Source organism: Stegodyphus dumicola, chromosome 10 (assembly GCF_044657685.1).
Source record: "Stegodyphus dumicola isolate Sdum_Otavi_A_Nest chromosome 10, ASM4465768v1".
NCBI lineage: Eukaryota > Metazoa > Arthropoda > Arachnida > Araneae > Eresidae > Stegodyphus > Stegodyphus dumicola.
In genome coordinates, this window is record NC_140777.1 from 85,630,533 (window position 1) to 85,656,914 (window position 26,382).

At 34.1% G+C, this 26,382-nt stretch overlaps 1 protein-coding gene across 1 annotated transcript; it reads left to right on the plus strand.

Moving 5' to 3' along the window:
- Nucleotides 1-883: 883 nt before the first annotated feature.
- LOC118203469 (uncharacterized) lies at nucleotides 884-23,496 on the plus strand. Its single transcript, XM_085825206.1, has 2 exons — nucleotides 884-1,188; nucleotides 18,600-23,496. Exon 2 carries the CDS (start codon nucleotides 19,327-19,329, stop codon nucleotides 22,171-22,173), a length of 2,847 nt encoding a protein of 948 aa, XP_085681332.1. The 5' UTR covers nucleotides 884-1,188; nucleotides 18,600-19,326; the 3' UTR covers nucleotides 22,174-23,496.
- Nucleotides 23,497-26,382: the final 2,886 nt, after the last annotated feature.

Here is a 26,382-nt window from a genome sequence, read left to right on the forward strand (position 1 = left end):
GTGGTCTGCACGCTCAGCGCATCTATCAATGCGCTGGTCCTCACACCATTGCTATTGCGCACTGATGCATGAATAGTTCAGATGCATGTTATAGAAGTGCCATATACAAAATTTCAAAGTTCTGCAGTTACTCGTTCTTGAGTTACGCGATATACATACGTACAGACGTCAAGAAAAGATTTCTTTTTCATCTATTTTAAATCTATTTTACAATACCATTTGGCAAACAAAGTCCTTTATTCTGTCCATACGTACAGATGTCACGCAAAAACATTGCTCAGATGGTTCCGAGAGCAGTTGTAATGGATATTTCCGTGGAAATATGATACCCGAAATGTTTGGCGATTACAATACTTCTTTTACATCGTACAAAGAAAAAAAGAACTCTTTTGTTAAAAAAATGCGTCTCTCAGAAGGATCCAAAACAGCTTCGAAGATTACAAAACAGACAGAAAATCAGATTCATAGGTGAAACTGTTGAAATTTATAGGCAGGTAGCGGTTAATAACGCAAATAAGATATTATCTTGAGCCGCTTTGTCAAGATTTCATGGCTCAAATAGATGAAAAAAGTCTTCAATAATAATTAAAAAAAAAAAGGTTATTTCGTATTTTTTTCATCTATTTGAGTCATGAATTAGTCTTTTTTGACCAATTGTAACGCCATCAATAAATTAAAAGCGAAAGCCAGAAATATTATAAGTTTTATTAATTACAAATAATAAAGAAGAATGAACTTACTAAATTTCAAATGAAAGAGACAAGCTTTAATAATATTCCTCCTCATTTACATTCTCTTTTACGAATAGAAACCTGGCAACCATTTTTTCCAAAATTCCTTTAACACTATGCTTTAAAATTTTTTGCAATCTTCATCAATATATTTTGAATAAGACGAGTAGAGGCTAGAATATAAGGTAAAATTACGCGTATATGTTTGATTATCAACAGGTGTTTGAACAGCGATTCGTTGACACATCATAGCAAGCAACATTAGATCTAAGAAACGAGTGCACATATTCTTACGTATGGCAGGCATTTTTTCAAAATCTACTTATTTCCCAGTGCTTAAAAATCACCTACCTTCTGCTAGCTGCATTGTAATCATAAATTGAAAGTTAATGAGAGATGTGGAATAAACAGAACTTCATTCTAAATAACATTACAGTGCATGCTGCATCCTGATGTTGTAAGTATAAGACCTTTCAATTTTAAATTGCTTTCTTTTATAATTTTGAGAACTTTTGAGTATATTTATGTAAAATATTTCATTTAAGTTGCCACTACAATTAGAATTTTGTTTTCATCGGTGTCACAGAGTGTTTATAACCTGGGATGATAAGATGATTAACTTAAGAGAATGGTGTCTTCGATTTAAAAGTCTAAAAAATTAAACGGTGGACATTAAATTTACAATAAATAAGCATTGGATGCACTTTTACGGCAAATTTCTATTGAAAATGTTGTGAGAAATAAATATAAAAATAAATAAATTTACGATTTTTAGTTAGAAAATATCCCTTTCCCTTAAAAGAAGTCATTTTCATCACTGAAAATACTATTTCGAATTAAACAAAGGAAATAATCTTTAGATATAAGCTTCTTTTTATAAATATTTTATAGAATAACATATTTTATTATATTTGAAATATTAGATTTTTATGTATAAATAAATATGTGCAAACTAATGTTAAAGATATTATAGCAACAGGAATCAGCATAAATTGCATAATTTTTCTTTCACTCCTACAGCTTAAGGAGGTTGGTTCTTTTTAACTTTCGAAGATAATCCTGCAAATTTATGCAATTTAAGCTCATTTTTCTTGCTTATAATATTTTTGATATTTGTTTTATTGCGTGTTATTCTAGTTAAAAGAGTAGTGTTACTTCTAGATTGTGGAATATTATGCTGTTGCTCCAGATAAAAAAGATTATTATACCATAAAACAGAATTCTTTAGGTTATTTCTTTTTGGAGGGATACGAACTGCGCGAAATTTAATTGAAGATAACTTCCCCTCTTATCTAACACACGAACTGCGGCGACGTTTTCCTGTCCCCTCTTTCTAAGAACTGGAATTTCCAAAAAGATGGGCGCTACAAAAAGTCATTTATCGCCATTAATGGGAAATTTTATTGAGACTGCAAGCTTCTATTTTCGTTTATCAATATTGTAAAAATTGTGCATTCAAAACAAATATTAATTTAAAATCTGGCGTCTACTAAAGTAAAAATGAATTTCTTTTACACTCATTTTAAAGTTTTGAGATGTTTAAAAGAATAATGAGCCAGATCTCTTTTATTCTCTATACGAATTAAAAACTTTCCAAGTTGTAGATTTTAGCTGCTGATATATAGATATCTGTTTTGAAAAATAAAATTAATACATTAATGACAGACATAAAACTGATACATAATCAGTCTATCAAGTATCGGATTTGTAGGGCAACTTAAATAAGTTTTCTTGTCTAGATAAATATTAACAAATCTTCTTAGACAGCAGGATGGTTTTAAACTTTCAAATTTACTATTTTACGCAAACAGTTCTAATTTAATTTTAAAAATTCTCTCTATTAAATCTAAAAATTGGATTTCTTAATTGGTTCTAAATTCACACTAATATTATTGCAATATATGCCGTATTAAGCCGTTTTTAATCATTATTATTATCAAGTTATTTTAAGGTTATTTAACTTTCTTACAAATTCCGTATTTTAATAATAGAAACGTTTAAATATTTATTCCGTTTTCCAATTACACTACCTGATGTACTTCGGCATACATTTAATTTCTAATACACATTTAATTAAAATATTCATAATTATGAGCATCAGCGGAATTTTCATAATTAACAAAAAAAATTCGAACTCCCTTATATTCATATGCTTAAGCGCATATGCTTAAGAGCATATGTAAATTACAATACAGTGAAATTTTAAACTAAAAATTCTTTTATATATATACAGTGGTGGCCAAAATTGTGGACACTTTTGGAAATTTTATGTTTTTGAACTTTGTATGCTTATAGAAAACGTTACGTTTCACAAAATGCAAACTTGTATATATCATTTTAAAGAGAATTTATTACTGAATTCAATACAAAACACAAAATTCAATTATTTGCAATACAAAAAAAGTTAAAAGATAATAGTTATCGATATAGTACATTAGATAGTGATGATTGCAGTGAGTTATCAGTACTTAGTAGGGTACCCTTTATTTTTAATTACAGCTTCACATCGACGTTTCATTGACCTGACAAGAGTTTTAAGGTCTTCTTTCGTTATTATATGATGCCAGGAAACAATTATAGCCTCGATTAGTTCCCTTTTATTTGATGGGCAACTCATTCGGACAAGAGTTTTCAAACAGTGCCACAAATTTTCGATAGGATTGAGGTCAGGACTGTTTCCTGGCCATGACAACAATTTAATGAATGCTCTTTGTACGAAACCACTCTTTCGATATTTTGGCCGTGTGGCAAGGAGCAGAATCCTTCTGAAAAATAAACGAAGCATTGTTGGAATAGATATCTCTGATGGAAGGTAGAAGTTTTGGTTCTAGAATAGTGTCAATGTATTTTCTGGCATTCAGTGTCCCATCGATGACATGAAAGCAACCAATACCATCTGCTGACATGCATGACCAAATCATAACACTAACTGGGTTCTTCACAGTTGCTTGAATGCAGTCAGGATGTAGCACTTCTCCTATTCTACGTCTTACATATTTTCGCCCATCACTACCAAATAACGATATCTTAGTTTCATCACTCCATATAACTTGTGACCACTGATCATCTAACCAATTAATGTGTTCCTTTGCCCACTGTAGTCTTTTGTTTCGTTGCTGAAAATTAAGATAAGGCTTTTTTCGTTTAATTCTACCTCTCAGTCCAACATCTGTTAATCTTCTCTTGATTGTTCTTGAACTGACAGAAATACCAGCATCATTCAGATCACTTCTGATGGCCGCTGATGACATTTTTCTATCTTGGAGACATAGTCTTTTTTTATTCTTCTGTCATCAATAGATGTGGTGCACCTTTTTCGGCCTTTTCCTTCTTTGTTTTTTATTGAATTTGTTTCCTGATATCGTAAACAAAACTTTCGGACTCCAGATGTAGTCACTGAACCACCCACCTGTCTTGCAATTTCAGCATAGGAAAGACCCCTTTCTCGTAACACAATAATATTACATCTCTTTCTAGGTGTCCAATCTACTCTTTTATTTGATGTCATTGCTTCTTGACTAAATATTAAAAATTTTTACAAAAATTCCTACTTGTAATTGCAGTGTATAAGAAACAGGTCCTCCTTCTACAGAACAAAGCAAAATAATGAATTGTTTCAAGTGTAAACATGATGTCAGCCTCTACTGGCAGTTACTAACATTTGATTGGTTCTCAGAACAAGAACAGTGATTAGCCAGGAAAGCTAGACATTACAAACCACTTCATAACTGTGTTTTTTATTTATATTAAAGTACATATAACTTTTTTTGTATTGCAAATAATTAAATTTTGTGTTTTGTATGGAATTCAGTAATAAATTCTCTTTAAAATGATATATATACAAGTGTGCATTTTGCGAAACGTAACATTTTCTATAAGCATACAAAGCTCAAAAACATAAAAATTTCCAAAAGTGTCCACAATTTTGGCCACCACTGTATATATATATATATATATATATATATATACATATTATAACTATTTATATACTTTTAGTGCGGCCGATTGGAGCGAAAAAGGGAGGTGCACAACTAGATACACTTTCTGACATGTTCCATCAAGAAGAGGGCGTTCCACAAGGAAGTGTATTAAGTGTTACATTATTCAGTATAAAAATTAACCCTATCTTAAAACAACTGCCTCCAGCAGTCCAGAGTATGCTCTACGTCGATGACCTGCAAGTCAGTTGCCAGGGAGAAGACCTGAAAGATATTGAGTGTAAACTGCAGACATCTCTCAATAGAATTGCTAAATGGTCGCAGGAAAATGGTTTTAGATTCTCTACTCAAAAGACTGTGTGTGTACATTTCTCTCGAAAGAAAATTCCTCACCCTGACCCCGAACTTTATCTGCAAGATGTGCTGATTCCTGTAGAAAAGGAAATAAAATTCCTAGGAATGATATTTGACCATAAGATTACGTTTCTTCCCCATATTACCTATCTAAAGAGAAATGTTTAAAAACTATGAATATTCTGAAAGTACTGTCAAATACTTCTTGGGGTGCTTATCGAGGCTCAATGCTTCTTATATATAGAGCTCTCATTCGTTCGAAATTAGATTATGAATCAATCATTTATGGGTCGGCAAGGCCTTCAGTATTAGCCAAACTTGATCCGATACATCACCAAGCACTTCGGATATGCACTGGCGCCTTTAGAACTTCTCTTCTTCTTATTTCAAAGTCTTATCACAAACCGAAAATTCTACGCGGTCAAAATTGCTTAATGACCAACACTCCCGTTTATATCAGGCACGACCATCATGTGTCCCATCTTTCGGCTTGCGGATGAGTGCTTTGGTGGAGGAGTATAATTTGTCTAATATAGATATACAGGTGGAGGATTTTTTTGGAATTCCTCCCTGGGAGTATTGGAGAATCCATTCTCTGGATACTTTTCGACACTGGAATAAATCACAAACTAACGAAATCATCTACAAGCAGATTTTTTTTGAACATAGAATCAAATATAGGAAATATATCCCTCTATATACAGACGGATCAAAATCCCAGGATCATGTTGGTGCCGCTTTCGTCACAGAGAAAACAATAGTAGGGGTTCGATTACATACAGTTTGCTCTGTGCTTACTTCTGAGCTTACTGCAATTCATCTGGCTTTGACTTACCTTTCAAAACAAAAGTACATAAAGTTTATTATCTACACAGATTCCATGAGTGCCTTAATGTCATTGGAAAATCACGCTCAATGTACTCACCCAGTTGCAACCAGAATCCTGAAGTTGAATCATTCTTTAAAAATTTGGGGATACCAGATTCTTTATTCGTGGATCCCTGGACACGTTGCCATTAAGGGGAATGAATTGGCGGATATTGCAGCTAAAACTGCTACCACAATGTACAATCTTCAGATTCCACTAGCAGACATCAAAGGGTTTGTCAAAAGCAAAATTCTCAGCAAATGGCAGAAGCAATGGGATGACAAAGTATATAACAAGCTGAGAATTGTAAAACCCACCATTGGATACTGGCCATGTATGGCTAATAGAAGGGAGGATGTCCTCTTGACTCGACTGAGAATTGGCCATTGTCGCCTGACCTATGAGTATCTTCTGAAGGGAGAAGAGAATCCCAGCTGCCCAAACTGCAATGGAGATCTGACAGTCCATCATATCTTGATGGAATGCCAGAGTTTTAATTATTTTCGACAAAAACATTTTAATTGTTCAGAACTGGACTTAAGAAATTTAATTGGAAAAACACATCATCGTAATTTGTTTCTGTTTTTAAAAGATATTGGCTTTTATAATAGACTTTAACCTGTTTTTTAAAAGATATCAGCTTTTATCATAGATTGTAATCTGTCTCTTTTTACCTAAGCTGGAAGTTTTTACAAATCACTAATTGCATTGTTACCATTTGTCTGGCGCAGATAACCTTGACAGGTTTTGTGCCAAATTACAATAATCCAACCGCAGTTGTGAGGAACCCCCCGTCATGCACGAATATTAATAAAAATAGGCTGAAAATTTTCCTGAAACAGTATTTCTGTACGTAAAAGTTTTCAATTGGGTGCCCCCCTTTCTTGGGGGGGCGATTCTTTTTTTACGCCAAGATCGGCGCCAGGAAAGCACAATTTCAAGATAGCCGCTACACAAAACCAAAATAAGAAGTCAGCACAAACTCGGTGTCCATGTACACATCGATCTATTTTCACTTCAAAAAAAACAGACAATTGCACAAACTCGGCATTGCGCACTGCTTTAAATTTGTCCATGTACACATCAATCTATTTTCATTTTAAAAAAATCAGGAAGCTAAAACAAAGTTAAAACTATCATGGTAACCAGAAATGAGGTTTCATCGCCAAAATTTGAAAAAAAAATTGTCGCTAATCGAAGGGGCGCCCAATTATACACTAGAACCCAGATTTCTTATGTTGAGTCCTCTTCCCCGAACAATCCCTTCTTACTGTATTTTGGATCCCCTTTTCTCTTCTTTAAAGCATTTTATCACATACTGCACCGTAGAATGGGATAAATTTACTAATTTAGCGATATCCCGAATCGAATTTCCATCCTTATGATAAAAAATGATCAATTTTCGAATGGTGTTCGTAGTTTCCTTACCACTACGAGCCATTTTAAATATTAAATAAAGTACAAAGAATTAAGCAAGCAAAACGTAAAGTCAAACAATTTTTTAAACGTAACCAAAATGGACAAATAAAAAAAGTGGTATACGATAATTTTATTTATGAAATTTTACAAAAATATTTCGATGTGCGATCAGTTTTGTGACGTGTTTTATCTTTGCCTCGTTACATTCTCAATTTTAGAAAAAGAAAATTAAAAAGTTCGGTTTCATTCAGAATTACAAGAAAATAGTATGATGAAAAAAATATTGAGCTTTCGATTCGAATTCAGTTCACACACAGCGCTTTTTCTGCAAATTCTTAAGTGTGCGAACTGTCTTTGGGACACACTGTAGCTTATTATTAGTAATACTTAGCTTCGTTTTCGTTGTATTAAGTGTTACATTATAGATTTTAATACAATTGTATTCTATTTGGTAATAGAAGATTGCATTATTTTGAAAACTGCTAATACAAAAAATTTTACACAAGTACTTACAATTTTTTGCTTTCGAATTAAAATTATTAATGATAATAAATTACGTAACAATGCCATAGGAAATGTAAATTTTAAATCAACGGTGTTAAGTTACAACACATTTTAGCTAAGGAATGAAAGAATTGAAAAAAAAATCTTACCTATATTCCTCTTTATGCACTGGCGATGCAAATTATACGTCGCAGAGCGGATGATCGTCTGCTTCTTGCTCGTTATAATAAGTAGAATGAGTCATTATTCCTAGAATAATCTTACGCAGTAATATGGAAGTTAGAAAGTTTATTCCATCAATTTGATTTATAGGGATAAATATCTTCATTTTCATCATAAATCTTGGTTTCGTGATTTATTTATCGGTTCACTTCTTGCAAAATATCTACATATTTTTAGCATTTGTCTATTTAGTCTAGACATTTTTTTCCTTTGTTTGTTCCACCATAATTACAAAAGCCATAAATATGATGAATTTGGAAATTTGAACCGTCTGCAAGTTCGAGGCCATAGTGTAAGCAAAAAACTTTTTTTCAATGACATTTTTAAGAGCTAGGACTCCAATGAATGTTGGCTCAAGCAATAAATCTTGTTTCAAATGGTAAACTATACGCAATTTATTCAATATCTTTGAAGAATTAATTTTCTAACAGTAATTTTACTTAATTTTACTTTACATACATTACTATTTTGATGAGGTTTTTTTAAAATTATTTTTAAAGTTATAAGTATCAATATTTAACTTTTGACATTATTATTATTATCATTTTTAATTAATTTACTTCATTTATTCCACAGTGTATTTTATGTGGCTTGCGAATCAAGTAAACTAATGTTCAAAATTAAATAAATATATAATTTTTCTCAAGAGGTTAAAAAGTGTTATTGTTGATACAATTATATTGATTGATTTTTATTTATTAAAATTTAAAATTTTAATTGCATGTAGAATTTTTGCAAGTTCAGAGTTAATATTCAATGTATGCCATTTTAATTTAAGTCGTCAAAATAAGTGTATTTATAAATAAATAGTTACTAGTTACATTTTGAATAACTAGAACTTATTCTATGTTTTTAAGCTCTTGATGTTAATTTAGATTTCTTTTAATTGTCATAAAATATTCCTGTATTTAACAAGCTAGAAGATGGAACATTCCAATCCTCAAATGCTCGTATTCAACGAATCTCGAAAAAGATTCGAGAATCGAAAACGTAAAATATTCGTGGTTTTTACATCAATAAAATTATTCGAATTCTAGCCTAAAACATTAAAACGCTTTAATTCAAAATATTAATAAACAAAAGGTATTATTTTAATTCAGGTTCATGCGTTAAAATAAAAATGGGATTGTTGCAATTTCAGTCGTATTTTGATCACCAATATCATCTCGTGTGATGAAAATTCAGTTTTTGACGCCTTGATAAATTCTTAAAATGCACAACTTTTTTGGGTTTTCTTAACTTTCTGGAAAAATTCAATGTTTCATAGATATGTTACATCATTTAAATGTTGAACTAATCTTCCGTCTATACTTGTTTTGATTTAAATATGATTTTGGAAAAATCGAAAAAATCTGAACGGCTACTCGAACAATATTTTTTAGTCATAATTAGCGTTAGCCCAGAAGGACTATTAGATTGGAAACGACATTTTGCGTCGAATTACTATGAATGTATCACATTTCAGTTGTTACCACCAAATATTATCGTCCTGTATTATATTTAAAGAAACTAAATAATAAAGAATCTACATAAATGTATGTATGTTTCTCGGATTGTGAAAAAACAACGGTTTCTAAAGTAATCAAATTTTGAATAACATAGTCCTCCACTCGAGCATGGTTAACTGGAAACTGTGTATTTTATTTGCTAAATTTCAATCACAACCTTTTCAATAAATATAGATGTATTTTTAAAAACTGTATGCTTAAATTTGTTTTACATTAAACGCAGATTTTAAATTCTACTTTAACTAAAAACTTAATATTAAGTACAAAAATCTTTTCCTTTTTTATTCCTCCTTCTCTTTACATGAGGCATTCGAAATTCGAGGAGCCTTTAGCGCTTGAGAAAATTTAGCATTCGTCCAACGTCAACCAAAAACAGATTCCTTAATAGGGTTGTAAATTTTTATAAATATCTGGTTGTAGTCTAGTTTTTTGTGTTTGTTATAATGTTGTGTACTATTTTTTATTTCTGGTTTTTTATTTGGTGCATTTAATGTACTAATTTTAGCACATAATTTTGCTTAGTCAAATTTATGCTCGCATGCTTCGTTTGTAAGTTTTTATTTCTTAATTAAAATTGCAGATCTTGCAATTCTGAGGTGATCAATGTTTAATTCGAAATGAATGAGATATTCTAATGAAATGAGCTGAAAAGAACTCAATTAGAAGCTGGGATTATAGGTAGAAACTATCTTAACGTGAGTTAACAATTATTCTTATCACCAAACTGGCAAAATTTGACAATTTCCTGCTAACTTTGTGATTTTCAAGAAATTTCCGGAAAACTTACTTCCGGCGTGGCGATTTTTCCTGAAGCTTGCAAAAACCTGGGTAAACCTATATAAACGACTGCATTGAGCTTAGGGGTCATTTGCTTCAGAAGTTTCTGAAAGTTCGGTGAATTATTCACAGTTGTTTACTTTGCTGTGTACAGCTATTAACTTCAATAAAATGCCGACTTCTTCCCGCTCATCCGGAATAATTATTAAAGACATCTCCATGAACCAATAGCTCGCAACAATATGTACCCTTGGTGATCTCTTCTTGTACAAATGATTGTAATATGTTTGTAATAGCACCAGAGAAATTATTTTTGATTATGGCATTTTTTTTTTAATTTAGGCTGTTCTCGAATTTTCAGATGTAGTTTACGAAACTTTTTTAATTTTCATATCTACAACTTGGGAGAGGCAAAACATAGGGTGGTTATAAAAAAAATTTCCTATTTGAAGGCATCTTGCAGCTAAAACTAATTAATGAACGTAATGAAACCAGTTTCCATATACAGACTGTGAAAGGCATGGGGAGACACATTTCGATAAAAAAAAAAAAGTGGTATCAAAAGTCGTCGTTAGAAGATATTTTGGCGCTGCTGTCACATACTCAATAGGAAAATTTGCGCATTTTAGGCAGATTATGCAAATTTCCTAGTGCGTAAGTGACAACGTCACACCTTCATTTTAAAAAAAGGAGACAACAAACTTGAAGTCGGCAGTTCTTTGATTGATTATTTATACATAAATCTGTTTTGCACTAGTCTCCAATGCTGCGGTGGCTCTTAGGGAATTTAGAAGGCTTCATAGTGCGTAAAGCTCCAGTGTTTATTGTAGCACTGAGATTAAAAAGCTCGAGGAAACTGGAAGTTAGAGGACAATAAGCACTACCAGACGATGCATTTAAAAAGCGCTACCATTGCAGTGTTCGACGACTTGGGGACTAAGTAGTCCAAGAGCTCGTGAAATAGCTCTCCAAACTTATATACCTTATTCTACTGATAGGAAAATCTTACGGAAATTACTGTATTTCTGTTCATGTAAGATCAGTCGAGCGCAAGAACTAAGAGTGACAGATTATGATAAGCGCCTGACTTTGGCTCTAACGTGTCTTGCCCAAATTGAAATTGACAATTATTGGACTTAGAAATTTTATGATGAAATGAAGCGCGTTTTTATCTGAATGGTTCTGTCAATAATCACGGCATCTGAACGGTCCACAGTGATTCACCGAATGCCACTGCATTCTACAAAAATGTATTTTCTCCCTCCTTCCAGCATACCTTCGTGGTGTAACGGTAGCACACTCGGCGCGTATTCAAGAGGTCCAGGTCTGAGTCCCCGCGAGGGCATTGCTCATTTTTCATGTACTCCTGCTTCAAAATAACGTAATGATTCTAAAACTGTGTTGCGTGGATTCGCTGCCAATTTCAGAATAAGACCTTTTCCTAGAATATCTCCTCTACGGTTCCTATTACCTGCACTATTACTGATGAGAAATATCGCCAAATGTTGTAAACGTTTGTCTTTCTTGAAATGCACCAAAGACAGTAGACGATAATTCGTCATTAGGATTTAGCGGCTAGGTCCCTTAATCCCCAGTCGCCCTTTAAAAGGGAGCAATATATAAGATGTTTTCTCCCTTCTTTCCGTATACCTTCATGGTGTAATTGGAAGCATATTTGACGCGTATTTGAGAGGTCCAGGTTTCGAGTCCCGAAAGTATATTGCATATTTTTCAGTCTTCATTCTTCAAAATAACCGAAGAACTCTAAAATTTCAACATTACTATAACGAAAAATGTTGAACATCGAAAAAATAATTAGAATGTTGCCCAAAGTAAAGAAAGTAGCAATAATAGCTGGAAAAACTGGCACTGACTGATTGGTTCAAAACAAGAAGCTCCAAATCTTTTGTCCCGTCGCCCCCCTCCAAAAAAATAAAAAACTATTAGCTATAACATCGCGCTAGAACAGCTAGCTCTAGCGCTAAACTCGGCTAGCTATAACATCGCGATAACTATAACATTCTGGCAAGAAAGCATAGGTTGAAAACGAGAATCAAAAGAAAAGTTGCTACAAAGTAAAAATTAATTATTTGATAAATTAAATGAATCCCACAAAATCTTTATACAATTTTATTCCGTATGCGTACTTTTATTTTACAAACTTGGAAATAATTATGCATGTATACATAAAGTCTTATTCTCTAGGAAGAAAATAATACTTCACTGATACAAAAAGATCGAAATGATTAAAAAAAAGCCTTATAAGAGGGGAAGTTATTAATTAGGTTTAATTTTCACTTTCTAATATTGGCCATATTAAGTAAAAACAGATGAAATCACTTTGGTTACAAACAGATTAAAAAAAACTAATCAGTTCATACTGCACTGATTAGTTGCTTTATATAGGATTGCTAATGTTACGTTTGTAGCATTTGGAAGAATTTTAGTACATAATGTATGTGGTAATTCGCTCCTACAACTCAACCTTCCTCCTTCCTAAATCTGGCAACAGCTACAGCAAGCTAGATGAGTCTCGAAGCTGTGTGATAAGTTGACTTCTCCACTTCTGCGCGTGAGAGATGCTGCGACGGCAACGTGGCGAACGGATCCCAAAAGCTATTACGGGGTAGTTAAGAGACTTTCAAACCCATTTGGTGTGAGGATTACCACTATTGTGATGCCACCCTATGCTATGGAACTAAATTTTTATCTTACTTCTTTTCATCTTTCTATGTTTCTTTTTTTCTTTTTTTTTTTTTTTTTTTTTTTTTTTTTTTTTTTCATTAAAATACTAAATCTTAACATTGGTGTCATTCTTAAAGTAAAGCAGAAAGACAACCACATGTATGTATCTGTGATACATTTTCCAAGTTAAAACGCCTTCAGAAAAGTTATCATAAAAGCGGCCTTTCCATCGTGAATGTAAATTTTAGAGTTTTCCTCCTTTGAATAAGAATATGGTTTTAAAATTAAATTTAATTAGGCTTGTTTAAAAAGGCATCCATTGAATTACATAAGCTAAAAACATTCTCTTGTGAATAGGATGGGATTTTTTCCTCTCTAAAACATGTTAATTTCAAGTGAAGCAAAATTATTTGTGAAAATCAGTTATCCAATGTATACTATTTGTTTTCGTTAAATTATTACACTTGTAAAATATGCTTATAGGTCACGCCAGTGACTTACCTCTTTCTACTTAGTTAATTAGTTTGTTGTTGTTGTTATTACTAATCCTCTTGGGACAGGAACCGCACAAGTACACACCTTGCTGCACAAGTAAATCGCTGATATCAACCTGCTCAGTTGACAGCTGTCTCAGGGCGACGCCTATACCATCCAGTCGTGGAGGTAGGGAGTAACCTCCATGAATCCAGCAGGTAAGTGGGAGAGGCAGGAAGAGAACAGGCACGCGAGAGGAAGGCCCTTCCTCCCTCCGTTGAATTTCATGCATCGAAGTTGGCCGCTTCTGAATCTGGCCATGGCCGTTTGGAGAGATATAGTTCTTTTATTCTGAAGTCACGGGCCTAGTTGCTCAGCGATATACCAGTGGTATGGAGGCGATATACCAGTGGTATTTTAATATTTTTCCCATGAAGGTTGATGCACGGGGTTCTTCGATGGCGCTTACCTATGCTTATCTGTCCAGGTAAGCGCCATCGAAGAAATCCGTGCATCAACCTTCATGGGAAAAATATTAAAATAGTTAGAAACTTCAGGTACCTTGGAGTTATAATTGACGACACATTGACTTGGATGCCACATTTAAAGGAGGTCAAGGCACGACTTCACAGGATATTTCATTTCATGCTCAGAACAGCAGCACCAACATGGGGAGTTTCTTCGAGGATGCTTAAGACGTGGTACTCTGTAGTTACTGAACGTATTGCGCTATTTGAGGCCTCCATGTGGGGCATAACGATCACTACTAAAATGGAGAATCTGCTACGCTCAACACAAAGACCATTCCTCCTGAGCATTACCCGAGGATATAAAACCTCGCCCACTAATGCTCTAAACGTGATTTCAGGACTACCGCCTCTGCATCTCTTAGCTCAGCGCGAGAGTGCAATAGTGCGAGTGCTCCGACTCAAAGAGACAATAAGTTTACGGGACAGGACTTATGTTTATACTGATTATGAGCAAAGCATTCCCGAGCCACCTTGCCACCCGGCCGAATTCAATATCTTGATTAACTGCAGGTCACCAACGTGGTTCAACGCCACTGCAATCTACACCGATGGTTCCAAAGGAGAATGTGGCATCGGTAGCGGATACTGTGTTCTACTTGGGAACCAGATCTTAAAGACCTGGGAAAGAAAGCTTAAGCACCACAACTCAGTTTTTCAGGCTGAACTGATTGCATTAAAAGCTGCACTTGTTTACGCACTGGAAAATAACTATTCCAGTATATATTCAGACTCAGCCTCTAGCCTCCAGGCAATCCAAGGCACATGTAGTAAAAATCCACTCGTCCGGGCCATACAAAAACTCTAAGAACACCTAAATACTATAGGCCTGAACTCCAGTGGGTACCTGCCCACACTGGAATACTGGGTAATGAAATTGCAGATGCAATAGCCAAAAGAACAGCAACTGACCCCTACGTTCGCACACTTGACGTGCCTCTCCCGGGTTCGTTCTTAAAAGCTGAGCTCGAGAGAGAATTACTCAAACGTTGGCAACATCTGTGGGAGACAGAAACCACAGGCAGAAGAGTTTACAGATTTTTTCCAAAAGTCTGCCGGCTTCTAAAATCTGGCTCGTCTCACTTCACTCAGTATCTAACAGGACATGGACCCTTCATGACTTACCTGCATCGCTTCAGACGTCGCGAAAATGAGCATTGCTCATGCGGGATGGTAGGAGATCCGGACCATTATCTGTTCGCTTGCAGAGAGACCGCCAAATATCATCTTAGGCAACCAGTAGCAAACCACATCCATGCATGGGCCGAAGCTACTTCAAAAAATCGCAATGCATTGAAACGCATATGCGATTGCATAAACATTGCACGCAAAATCTCAGACAGGCTGGAGTAATTCTCAGCCACCATCCTCGTCACCAGCACAGCCCCTGTATGTTCTGTACCTGTAGTGAACTAATTTTATCTTAAGTTAGCTTATTCGGCTTTTCTTATTCCCTGTATATATTTATCTCCTTGAACTGTAAACCTTGAATTATGAACCTTGAACTATGTATTTTGCCTTATTTTATGTATTGTTTCCACTGTTTTGCCTTTTTTTATTTTATGTATTGTTTTACTTTCTTACTCTGTAAATATGTAACTGGAATTGTTCTTCACGCCCGTAATGCACCCTTCTTCCATCTTGCACTATCGTCTTGGTCCAGCATTTGTTTGCACTGCCCCCAGCAGTCGTCTTGAGCACAATATGTATTTATAAGTGTTTCTTTTGTTCAAGTTATTTCCGTCAGCGGGGCTACCTGGCCGATATGCTAACTACCCAGTGGACCGGCTGCCTCGCTGTCGGTGGAAAGAAAGAAAGTGGTATGGAGGAGGTAGGGAGATCACAGCCTTTTCTTGCAAGATCATCAGCTATTTCATTACCATACACTCCAACATGGGACGGTATCCACTGGAGATATATTGATTTACGCTGTCCAAACTCAAAACGTTTAGATATGATATTCTGACCAGTCTTTTCAGACTGGTCTTAGGCCAGTTTTTGAGGTACTGAATGGAGTTTCTACTGTCTGTCAGAATCCATATAATGTCATTAGTCGAACAGAGAGCATAATCAAGTGCTTGCTGATGACAAGTTCCGATCTGAAGATGGAACAATGGTCAGAGTTTCTGATGAAATGCGATGCGATTAACTTTGTGAAAAATCCTGCAATTCCATCTGAGGAAGGAACCAATCGTTTAAAGTCAGTTAGCTGGGAACTTCAGGTATCCCCCTTCCTGCAATAGCTCACTTTTATGAAATGCCTATTCCTTGTCTATTTTTCCTGACCGAAAGAAATCCGAAGGGAATCGACAGGCCTCATATACTTTCCCATTTTCGATTAAATAAACTGAATAAATCTTCGCTTTACTAAAAGCGAAAAACAGAAAAGCTGAAATGCGTTTACCCACCCTATTTATCACGTGCAGTAATTGTAGAAAGATGTAATACTGTTTGAAAAGGAATCTAAGCTTGGGTAAATTCCCAGGTTTCTGTTAACTTTTTAAGTTCCTATTACTAAAAAAATATTATGAATCTTACACTCTCTACCGCCAATGACTCATCTCTGTTAATTCTAATTTTAATTATTCTGGTATACGAAGCAACAGATATGCTATATTTGAGATATGCTATATATTTATCACATAATATCTGCTTTTTGTTAGAATCAATTAACATTGCTTTAATTTTTGCGTTATTTGGCAAATTATTCTTGGAGGCATAGAAATGCTCATTATCCGAATGCTTAGCATTTTCCCATTAAAGTTAATGGTAAATGAAATCTTAAGAGCGCTTGATTTTCGTATAGCCTTTTTTGCCGTTATTTTAAATAAAGCTCGAGTTAAAACCCAAATATTTTCTGCCTTATTTTAAATTTTACATTGGTATGTTTCTCTTCCATTTGGTACAATAATTTATTAATATAATGTGCATCCTGTTTTGCAGACCAATACTGCGGCCGTTTCGTAGAAATGATTTAAGAATGGATTTTTAGGGGACCCAATCGCCAAATCCTGGGTGTGGAGAATCATCATCCACCACCCGGACGCCACTGTACAGACATTAGGTATTTTTTGGAAGCAGGCAAGATGAAAAATTAGCAAGGGTTTCACCGGGAATCGAACCACGGATATCTTCTAGTTTCCAATACAGTTGTTGCATTATTATCCTGACACATTGTTACGAAATCGATCAAAACAAAACAAGAATCAAATAATTAGGTCCATGGTATGGGATGAGTTTTTTCATCTTTTAAATGAAATTTAAATAAACATATACATAAAGTAGGCTAAAAGCCTAAATCCAGTTACAGAGCTTAAACTCACACTGCAGTTGCGCACTGCAGTTGGAATTCTAAAGCAAAGAAGACCGAATTATTCATCAGTTTTGCATAGTCACGTGTCTAGAAAAGAAAGCGCTTAGTAATCAAACTGATGGAATTGTAACGCCATCTTTAAATAGCATCAACAAATATTTCTCAATAACATTGTATCTCTTCCGGAATTTGCTATTTGAACAGCATTAATTACTCTAGAATGCATCGATAGTCCTTGACCGTTAAGAACTATCAGTGTTCCCAGAGATTTTCCACGATACTGCAGCAACCCAAGTCGCAGACATGCTCCATGCTTCTTTCTGTGCATGAACAGTCCAGATCATGCCATTGAAGAAGTCTCCGTACATAAGTTCTCCCAGAAATGGGAAGGTATAACGATGGCAGAACAATGCATATTTTTCATTGTGTCCACTGCAAGTTTTGCATTCATGAACCGCGAAGTTCTACATTTATTATTGGCGTTGGTTATGAAATTCTTTGCTGTAGTCGCAGTGCTAGGAGTATTAACCGGTGATGCTCTCAATAGATAATTTTTGTAGAAATGGTTGAGTTCACGAAAATGTTGAATTCTGTCATAATTTGAGAAGTCTGCCATAATTTCATAATTCTACCATAATTTGAGGAAGAATTATATATTTTTTGGATACAAACTTTTTTAACATTCTTTCAGAGAATTTCTTCTTACCTCGGCAAATACTGCGCTTGCGCAGATATGATCCTAGGATAATGTGACTGTCGACACATGGAATAAAGCCTGTCAGCTTGATAAAAGGTACCCAACTAGACAAGCATGAACAAAATGCTCTATTTTGAGCTCCAATATATCCCCTTTTTATGTTCTATAATTCTCAATGTTTCAAGTCTGTACCTCTAATACCGTTGACGGCTATAACTTCACATTCTGCTGTTGTTCAAAAAAATAAGTATCATTCAGAGTTCCCAATCCCCAGAGGTACATATGCTGTTTCGAAATTGGTGTGCTGTATTCGCCAGTTGTTTCACTTTCATTGCCTAACACTAGTATACGCGCTTTAGTAAAATGTTTTCTTAATAGCGTTTGCCTTAAGCTCCTAAACTTATTACCTGCTTAGAGATCATGTCGATAAATTGATCATTGCACTCTGCACATAACTCTGTACATTGAAATTAGTTGCAAATTTTTTATTCTAGATTTCCTTCTATTCTTCTCTGCATTTAATTAATTTCACAAATTTCTTTTTTAATTAATTACCACTAAATCTTTTTCTTGTTTTAATAGGAAGGTAAATATTTTGGATTTTGGAACAGAAAAATCTTCATCAACAAAGTAATCCAACATTGTACAAGCTGCAATAGAAGTCACACTCTGATGTACTTTACTTGACCTTTCTGCTTCTTCAGATATCCAAGTCTTACCTGACAAAAATAATGTTCAGAAAATCTTGTTTGCTGTTCCTAAAATGAGATATATTTCTGGCTCAAGGTGACGAAAGAAATTTCTAAATGTCAGATGAAGAAGAAAGACGTCTAAATAATTATCGAACTCAAATGAAATCTGCATTTCCTTTCAATCTGTATAAATGCATTCAGAGTATCTGCAAACTAAAGAAATATTTAATTTATAAGTTTTTCTTGAATATCTTAAGAGGGTTTATTAATGGTTTTTGGTAATCTGCTGATTGGCAATATGATTTGACTTAGTGATATGACATTAGAAACACGAACAAATTGATTTGTTGTGTGTAACAATTTTATCATAACGTTTTTAACATGAAAAAGAACATGGATTGCAAATATACATGTTGAAATTATGAAGAGTATTTTAGGTGGAAATTTTTGTAATTTTTTTCATTAGAATAAAGTAGATCTTGAGGTAAATAAAGTACGTAATTTATGTTCCATTTATGTTAAAGTATCTCTCAATGGGTTCTTTTATTTCCAAAAGAAGTTAGGTTAAAAAGTAGTCATAAATTACAGCAAACAATAAGAAGAATTGTTTTAAAGCTATGATCGGCGTAAGAAATTTCGAACTGTATTTTGGTAGAGACGAGGAATATTGTCCTGATTCTTCTTCTTCTTCCAGCACCCAAAGAATAAACAGCACAATCAATGATGATCATTCTTATGAAACAGTTGAAAAACTTGATTCGAAAACTTTAAAGGAAGGTGAAGATTACATGTGCTGTTTAGAAAGAGATAAATGCGATGTCCGGCCATTACCACTTAAGTCTTTTGAGTTAATTCGCATGCTCATAAACGCACAGTTTTATTCCGCCCAAATAAGTGATATTTATTCGCAAAATACTGAATCTTTGATTAATTATTCTAAAGAAAATAATGGTTGTCAAAGATCGAGTGGTGGTGAAACCTTACCTTTTGTCTATGCGAATGTAACTCCTGATCCAAACGAGATACTCTCTGCCACTGAAACATATATATGTAGTATAGGATCCAAAAAGCCTTCGCCCTTTTTTAAAGACCTCAGATACGATGTAAATTGCGAAGATAGGAATCCTTGTATTTCAAAAATATCAGCTCTTTACTCAGAATACAAAGAAAGAGATCCTTCAATATGTCAAACACTCAGTAGCATTACAGAAGATAAAGAAAGAAATTTATATATGCCTGAAATTTCTTTTCGTGATAGAGCTTTCAAAAGAAGACATAATTTTCCTGAAAAAGAATATATACCCAAGAAAATTTACAAAAGAATGAATTCTACTATTTTCAAAAGATCGACAGGCATTGCAACACACAAAGAAATAGATTCTGTACGTAATGCTGAAAGAAAGGGGCAAGAACTATCTGTACTTAGAAGTTGTTCGGACGAAATGCAATATTCTGATAATTCACAATCATTAAATGATTGCACGAAGCACCCGTTTAAAAAAGAGTGCGAGGAAAAAATCAGAATCCAGGCAAAATTTTTCAAAGCTAATAAAGTGTGTGAAAGTTTGCAGTATCTTTTCAAACATCAAATGAGTATGATTACCGAACACGTAAAAGAGAGGAACGAAAACAGTAAAAATCAACACTGCACGGTCACCGATGGGTATTCCACTGATTTACCGCTGCATAATATTTCAGTACATGATGGAGCAAAGAAAATGCTGGAGAATTTTGTTGCATTTCCACATACATTTGTCCAAGATAAAACCGAATTTGGGAAAGACATAGAATATTTTAGCCAGAATTTAAATGAAAAAGAGTTAAAGAATCATACCATTACGGACCATCACAATTTTGAAACAGATGAAGATAACTTACAGGAAATTTTTAAAAATTCGAATAATTCTCATCACAATTTCGACACACAAACTAAAAATAGTCACAATAAAATGTCTGCAAAGACGATTTCGATACAAAATTCGATACGCAACTTTTTATGTGAGTTTAACCCCAAGGATCATGTTTCGTACATAATTAATTACGCTTATTCTAACTTAGAAACTGACTTCAGAACTAGATTTGACACTTCCAATAATCCGAATTCGAGTTTAGAAAGTCAAGTTAGGGATGACTGCAACAGGAAACAAGGGAACGGAATACAAAAATTAACTAAAACATATTTGTCTAAAGATAAAAAGTATTTGGCTCATAAGTACGAGCAATACGTACCAACTGCCACTAAAAATGTTAAATCATCAAATGATAAATTAGAACTTATCAATTTAGAATCTCAAACCGATTCGGAATTGGACATTTACAAGAATATTCGATTAACATCTCTAAATTGCAAAAAGAAACCAGCAAATGGGCATTTAGACTGTAAAAAGTGTAGAAACGAAAAGACGAGAAAAAAATTTTCAAGATTAAACACGGTCTTGATCAAAGACATTAAACGCTCTGAGAATTCTTTATTTTTCAACGACAGAAAACGCAAAAAACAAAAAAGATCGCAGCTAAAATATTCAAGAAGCAAGCATAAATCGAAAAATAAAGAAATTATTATCGAAGTAGAAAAACCTTTACAACAGAGGTTAAATCACAAAAATATGCTGATCGAAGTTAATAAAAAGTTAGATATCGTCGGTAGAAAATTGCGTTTGAGCGTCAAGGGGAATAGAATTTATCTTATTGCAAAAAAGAGGAGAATAGAAAAACAAAAATGCAAGGAAAAATTGAATTCGAAAATAAAATGCAGCGAATCAAAGAAAATTCACGTTAAAACTGCAAGCAAAGAAAGAAGTTCGCCGGCCAAACTTTATTCCATTTCAAACAGTTCAAAAAACGAGGAAACTACATTAGAGGAAATGGAAGCTTTTTTGCAAGAACTTCGTGCAAATACAAGAAAAACTGCGGTAAAAGATCTGCAACAGAATTTACGAATGGTAAAACATCAGTCGGAGAAAGTGCAATTTCTGGACAAGTCTCAAGCGCAAAGGAAAACAAAATTGATGACTTGCGTGTCTCTTACACCCGACGCTGCCGTGAAAGAAGCGAACATTTTGAAAGATATAAGAATGCATCGCAGAGACTTGAAAACGTTATCTGATTTAGAGATTAAAAAGAATAAACTTTTGCAAAAATTCAAAGCTGAAACAGATTCCATTATTACAGCTTATAAAAGCAGCCAAAAGTATAATAAGCGGCATACCATTTCTGAAGCAGAAAAATTCAAAAAAACTGAAATATTTCTTAATACGTTGAATAATCAGACAACCAAGAGAAAAGATAAAAAATTAAAACAAATGCTTGTATCATTTGCATTTAAACGACCAGCTGCTAAGTCTGAGAAAGTCTCAGAAGAATCACATACTGGAATTAAGTTTGCATCTTTATCGGAAGAATCACAAAGCTTACTTAACACACTGAGGGCTAAGATAAAAGCAAAAAAAAGTAAAAAATGCTGATATGTGAGCATTATTATTACAGATTTCTTATGAGTTTGACTAATAACTTAAATATAGGTCTGTTTACCTATTTATCTGATAAATTAAAAATTACAGAATTATAAGGAATTATTCATTCCAACCTAACAGGCAAATAGTCTACAGGCACTTAAACCCGGCATTTCGAATGTCCAGAATTTAATTCCGGGTAATAAGCCTAAACCTTTAATCGTAATTTTTCAAAGGTATTGCCCCCGAAAAATAACTGATATGAATATTTCTTTCACTGATTGTAATAAAAAATATCTGATGTGTATACCACATGACTTCTTGTACGCCCTATTAAATTATACACATTTTTTACTGCACTTCATTAAACTTATTTCCTCGAATTTCATTAGAAATATATTTCTCATTTAATCAATTCACATTTCCTTTCGCATCAAGGCACAAAATACATAAGCACTCAAAACATCTTCATTCAAAATTTTAAAATACGGGGAAAACCTAAAACACCAAATACAGTAAAAAACAGTTAAAACTTTTTGCTCCCACTGAGCAAAAAGGCACTGAAGTTGGTGCACCAACTGACTTAATTCAGTATTTCACTAAGAGTTCCAAATGCAAACAAATGGCATCCTCGTCAGCCCTAGTGCTATTTAAACTTTTAAACTGTTGATAATTAATTCTACATCTATCGCTTGCCGATAGAAATAAATACACGAATAAAAACTTTAACTGGAACATAAGAACAACATTATTCGATCTCTTTATAGGGATTTATATTTATTTTAAATAACCAATTTCGTTTAAGTTTTATTTTCTTTCCTATAAGCCTTCATTCCCCTAACTGTCAATGCCAGAATATTTAAATTTGGTAGCGCGTGTGAAATAATGCAAATTCTACCTTGAGGAGAAAAGGTTTAAATATTGATTTCTAGAAGGAAAAGTTGGCGAGTTTGAGCAAGCGCTGTATCTCTGTAACGTGATCTTCTGTTTCTGCAGTTATTGCTGGTTAACGTGGCGTAATAGTTACTTTGTTGCCACTAGATTTTCGACGCGGGTTTTAGGTAACAGGTTTATCTGAGCCCTGTAGAGTAACTCTACTCAACTTTTTTGTTTACTTCTTGTTGTTTGTGTTACCGCCCGAGTGAGGCGTAGTGTGTTAGCGTTAAGTCGACGTACTGTGAATTTTAAAGAGTTAATAAAGGTTTTTTTTTAATTTTCTTCTGTGTAGTTCCTACACGTACTTAGTTGTCACATTAACAAGTAGATCTTACAACTTTTAGGACAAAAAATGCATAATTTATCAGCATACAAGAATAAAAATACTGAGCTTACCGAGTGGGGTAACAGGGGGGAATAAATATATATATATATGTTTCATGCGCCTGATTGAAAAGAAAAAGGTAGGTGCACAACTACATGTTATAGCAGTCCCATAATACAAAATCGTGTGGATATGCTTTTTTAAAATTATTTTGCGATATTGCTGTTGGATTGAATTTTATGGTTTAAATGCGAAGAACTTGATATTAAATAAGTAAAGATAACACACACACAAAACGTTAAAAGCTCCTTCGGGGGTAATATTATCAGTTTTTTTTTTTAATAATTTTTGCTCACTTCAGTAAGTACACGATTGAAGTATTTATTAATTTCTACTTCTTGCTTACGTTTTTAACGTAACTTCATGTGAGAAGTATATGAGAAGCAAGAAGTGGAAACTAGCTAAATTAAAAACGTAAACGTTAAATGACTAAAGTTAAAAATCACAGACATTAACTGACTGTTAAAATGTTAGAAAGTTTTTTACCTGTATGATTCGAAACTCAGTTTGTAGAGACATTAGGTAATTTCGAAGCAGGAGATGTGAAAAATGAGCAATGCCATCGCCGGGACTCAAACCACGGACCTCTCGAGTAAGCGCCGAGCGTGCTGACCATTACACTACGAAGGCATGCTAAGAAGAAATACCTTGTATGGCCCCCTTTGAAAGGGCGGCTGGGGATTAGGGGACACAATCGCCAAATTCTGGTGGTGAAGAATCACCATCATTTAGTTCGAGTGCCATTGTAGAGACATTAGCAATGGCATTATGGATAATAAAAGCAAAGAAAAATAAAAAATTCTGAAATGTGAGCACTATTATTACAGATTTCTTATGAGTTTGACTAACAACTTAAATATAGGTCTGTTTACCTATTTATTTGATAAATTAAAAATTACAGAATTATAAGGAATTATTCATTCCAGCCTAACAGGCAAATAGTCTACAGGCACTTAAACCCGGCATTTCGAATGTCTAGAACTTAATTCCGGATAAGAAGCCGATATATCCTTTAATCGTAGTAATTTAATAAGTAATTTCGAAGCAGAAGATGTGAAAAATGAGCAATGCCCTGGCCGGGACTCGAACCACGGACCTCTCGAATACGCGCCGAGCGTTCTGATTACTACACTACGAAGGCATGTTAAGAAGGCGGGAGAAATACTTTACAAGTTGGATAGTAAAAACTTCTGATATTTTGAATATTGTTTAAAAAATAAGATAACACCACTAGTCTCTGTGTGGTTTTAATTATATATTTAGTTTAAAAACTAAATTTTCATTCATTTCCTTCAGTTAAAAGATAAGTATATTTACTGCAGTTTTCATAAAAGTTAAGTATGTTTTAGAAGATTAAAATCAAAATACAAATTTCTAAAAACTAAAACTGTGCTAACACTGAATTAAATCTACTTTAAATTCTAACTAACGTGCATCTCTTACATAAATCACGAAGAAAGGAAAGAAGTATGTTTCTAGAAATTGCGTAGGAAGATAGAATTGAATCACTGAAATAGAAAGAAATGAATGTCTGAAATAAATTTTCGAGCAAACATTGCCTTAGAAATTCTGCAGAAAAAACGCTAAAAAAATATAGCGAAAAAGAGTAATCTCGAGACGGGTACATGGTTAGAATAAATAGAAGCGACGTTGTACTTTTTGATTTCAATTTAAATATTTTAAACATTATTTAAAATAAGATGAAGATCACTTGATAAGATTAAAATTTCTGTTGCTCTGTGTGTGTGAGTGTTTTTTTTTGGGGGGGGGAATAAAAAATTTTGAAACAAGCACTTGTGAAAACGACTTTTTACGGAGAACCTGTAAAGTATGTATGTATATAAAAGAGCAGTGTAGTCATGACAAGTGCAGTAGGGAACTGAAAAGAAGTGAGCAAATATTTGCTGTTCGAGATAACAAGATGCGAGTACTAACTATTTGACACATGACTCGCAGCGCTAATACTGACAACCGAAAATGCAAAAGGCTTATGACGAACAAGTACGCAGACAAGATTTAAAAGTACAGAGGCTGTTCGCACATTTTTTAGACGATTTTGGTAAGCGGTAATAAAAAATTGTTTGCTGCAAAAGAAGTAATTGCAATTGTACTATGTTTTTAAAAGTCAAAATTATCGTCTGTGGGTTGAAAGTTTTGTTTTTATTCAAAATGGCGAATTTTAACAAAGCAGTGGTTCGAAGGCTACTGTTAAATATTTCCTTAATCGCCTGTAGTAACGGCAACCGCCGGCAATAAAAGGAGGTGCTTTCCTTAGTGGCACCGCAGTTCCTTTTAGTTCGAGCCAGAATAGACCTGCCAGGGGATGAGAGATTCCGGTTCCCGCCCTGTTCCGGTTCCCGTCTTGTTGCGGATCCAGTCCTGTTCCGGTCCTGATCCAGTCCTATTCCAGTTCCAGTCTGGCCGTTTAAGTCCAAAACACGTAGGAGCGGAAGTCTGAATCCAGCGAATGGAGATACGAGTATATGCCGAAAGGGCTAGATGGATTCTGTCTTTTAAAGGAAAGTGTTCTTCACCGTGCCGGCATAGCTGTTACTTTAAAGCATTTTGAATGTTTTCCGCCTAAGATGTTAAGTTTTCGTTTATGATGTTAAGTTTTCATCAGTGTTGAAGTTCCAGTTAAATAAACCTTTAAGTTTTAGACAAGGTTTTTGTGTTCTTCAGAAAATTTTAGATTCGAAGTCAGATATATCACATAAGATTTAGTGGAAAAATCAACATTTGGCATCAAGCGACAGGACATTGTCTGCAAGGTAAGTGACTTTTTTATTTTTGAATCATGGAAGCTTTAAAGTTAGCACGAACTCAATAAAGAAGACTATTTAGTAAAGCGTGTAATGAATTTGACAATGAAGAAACTAAATTTAATCAAGAAGAAAAGT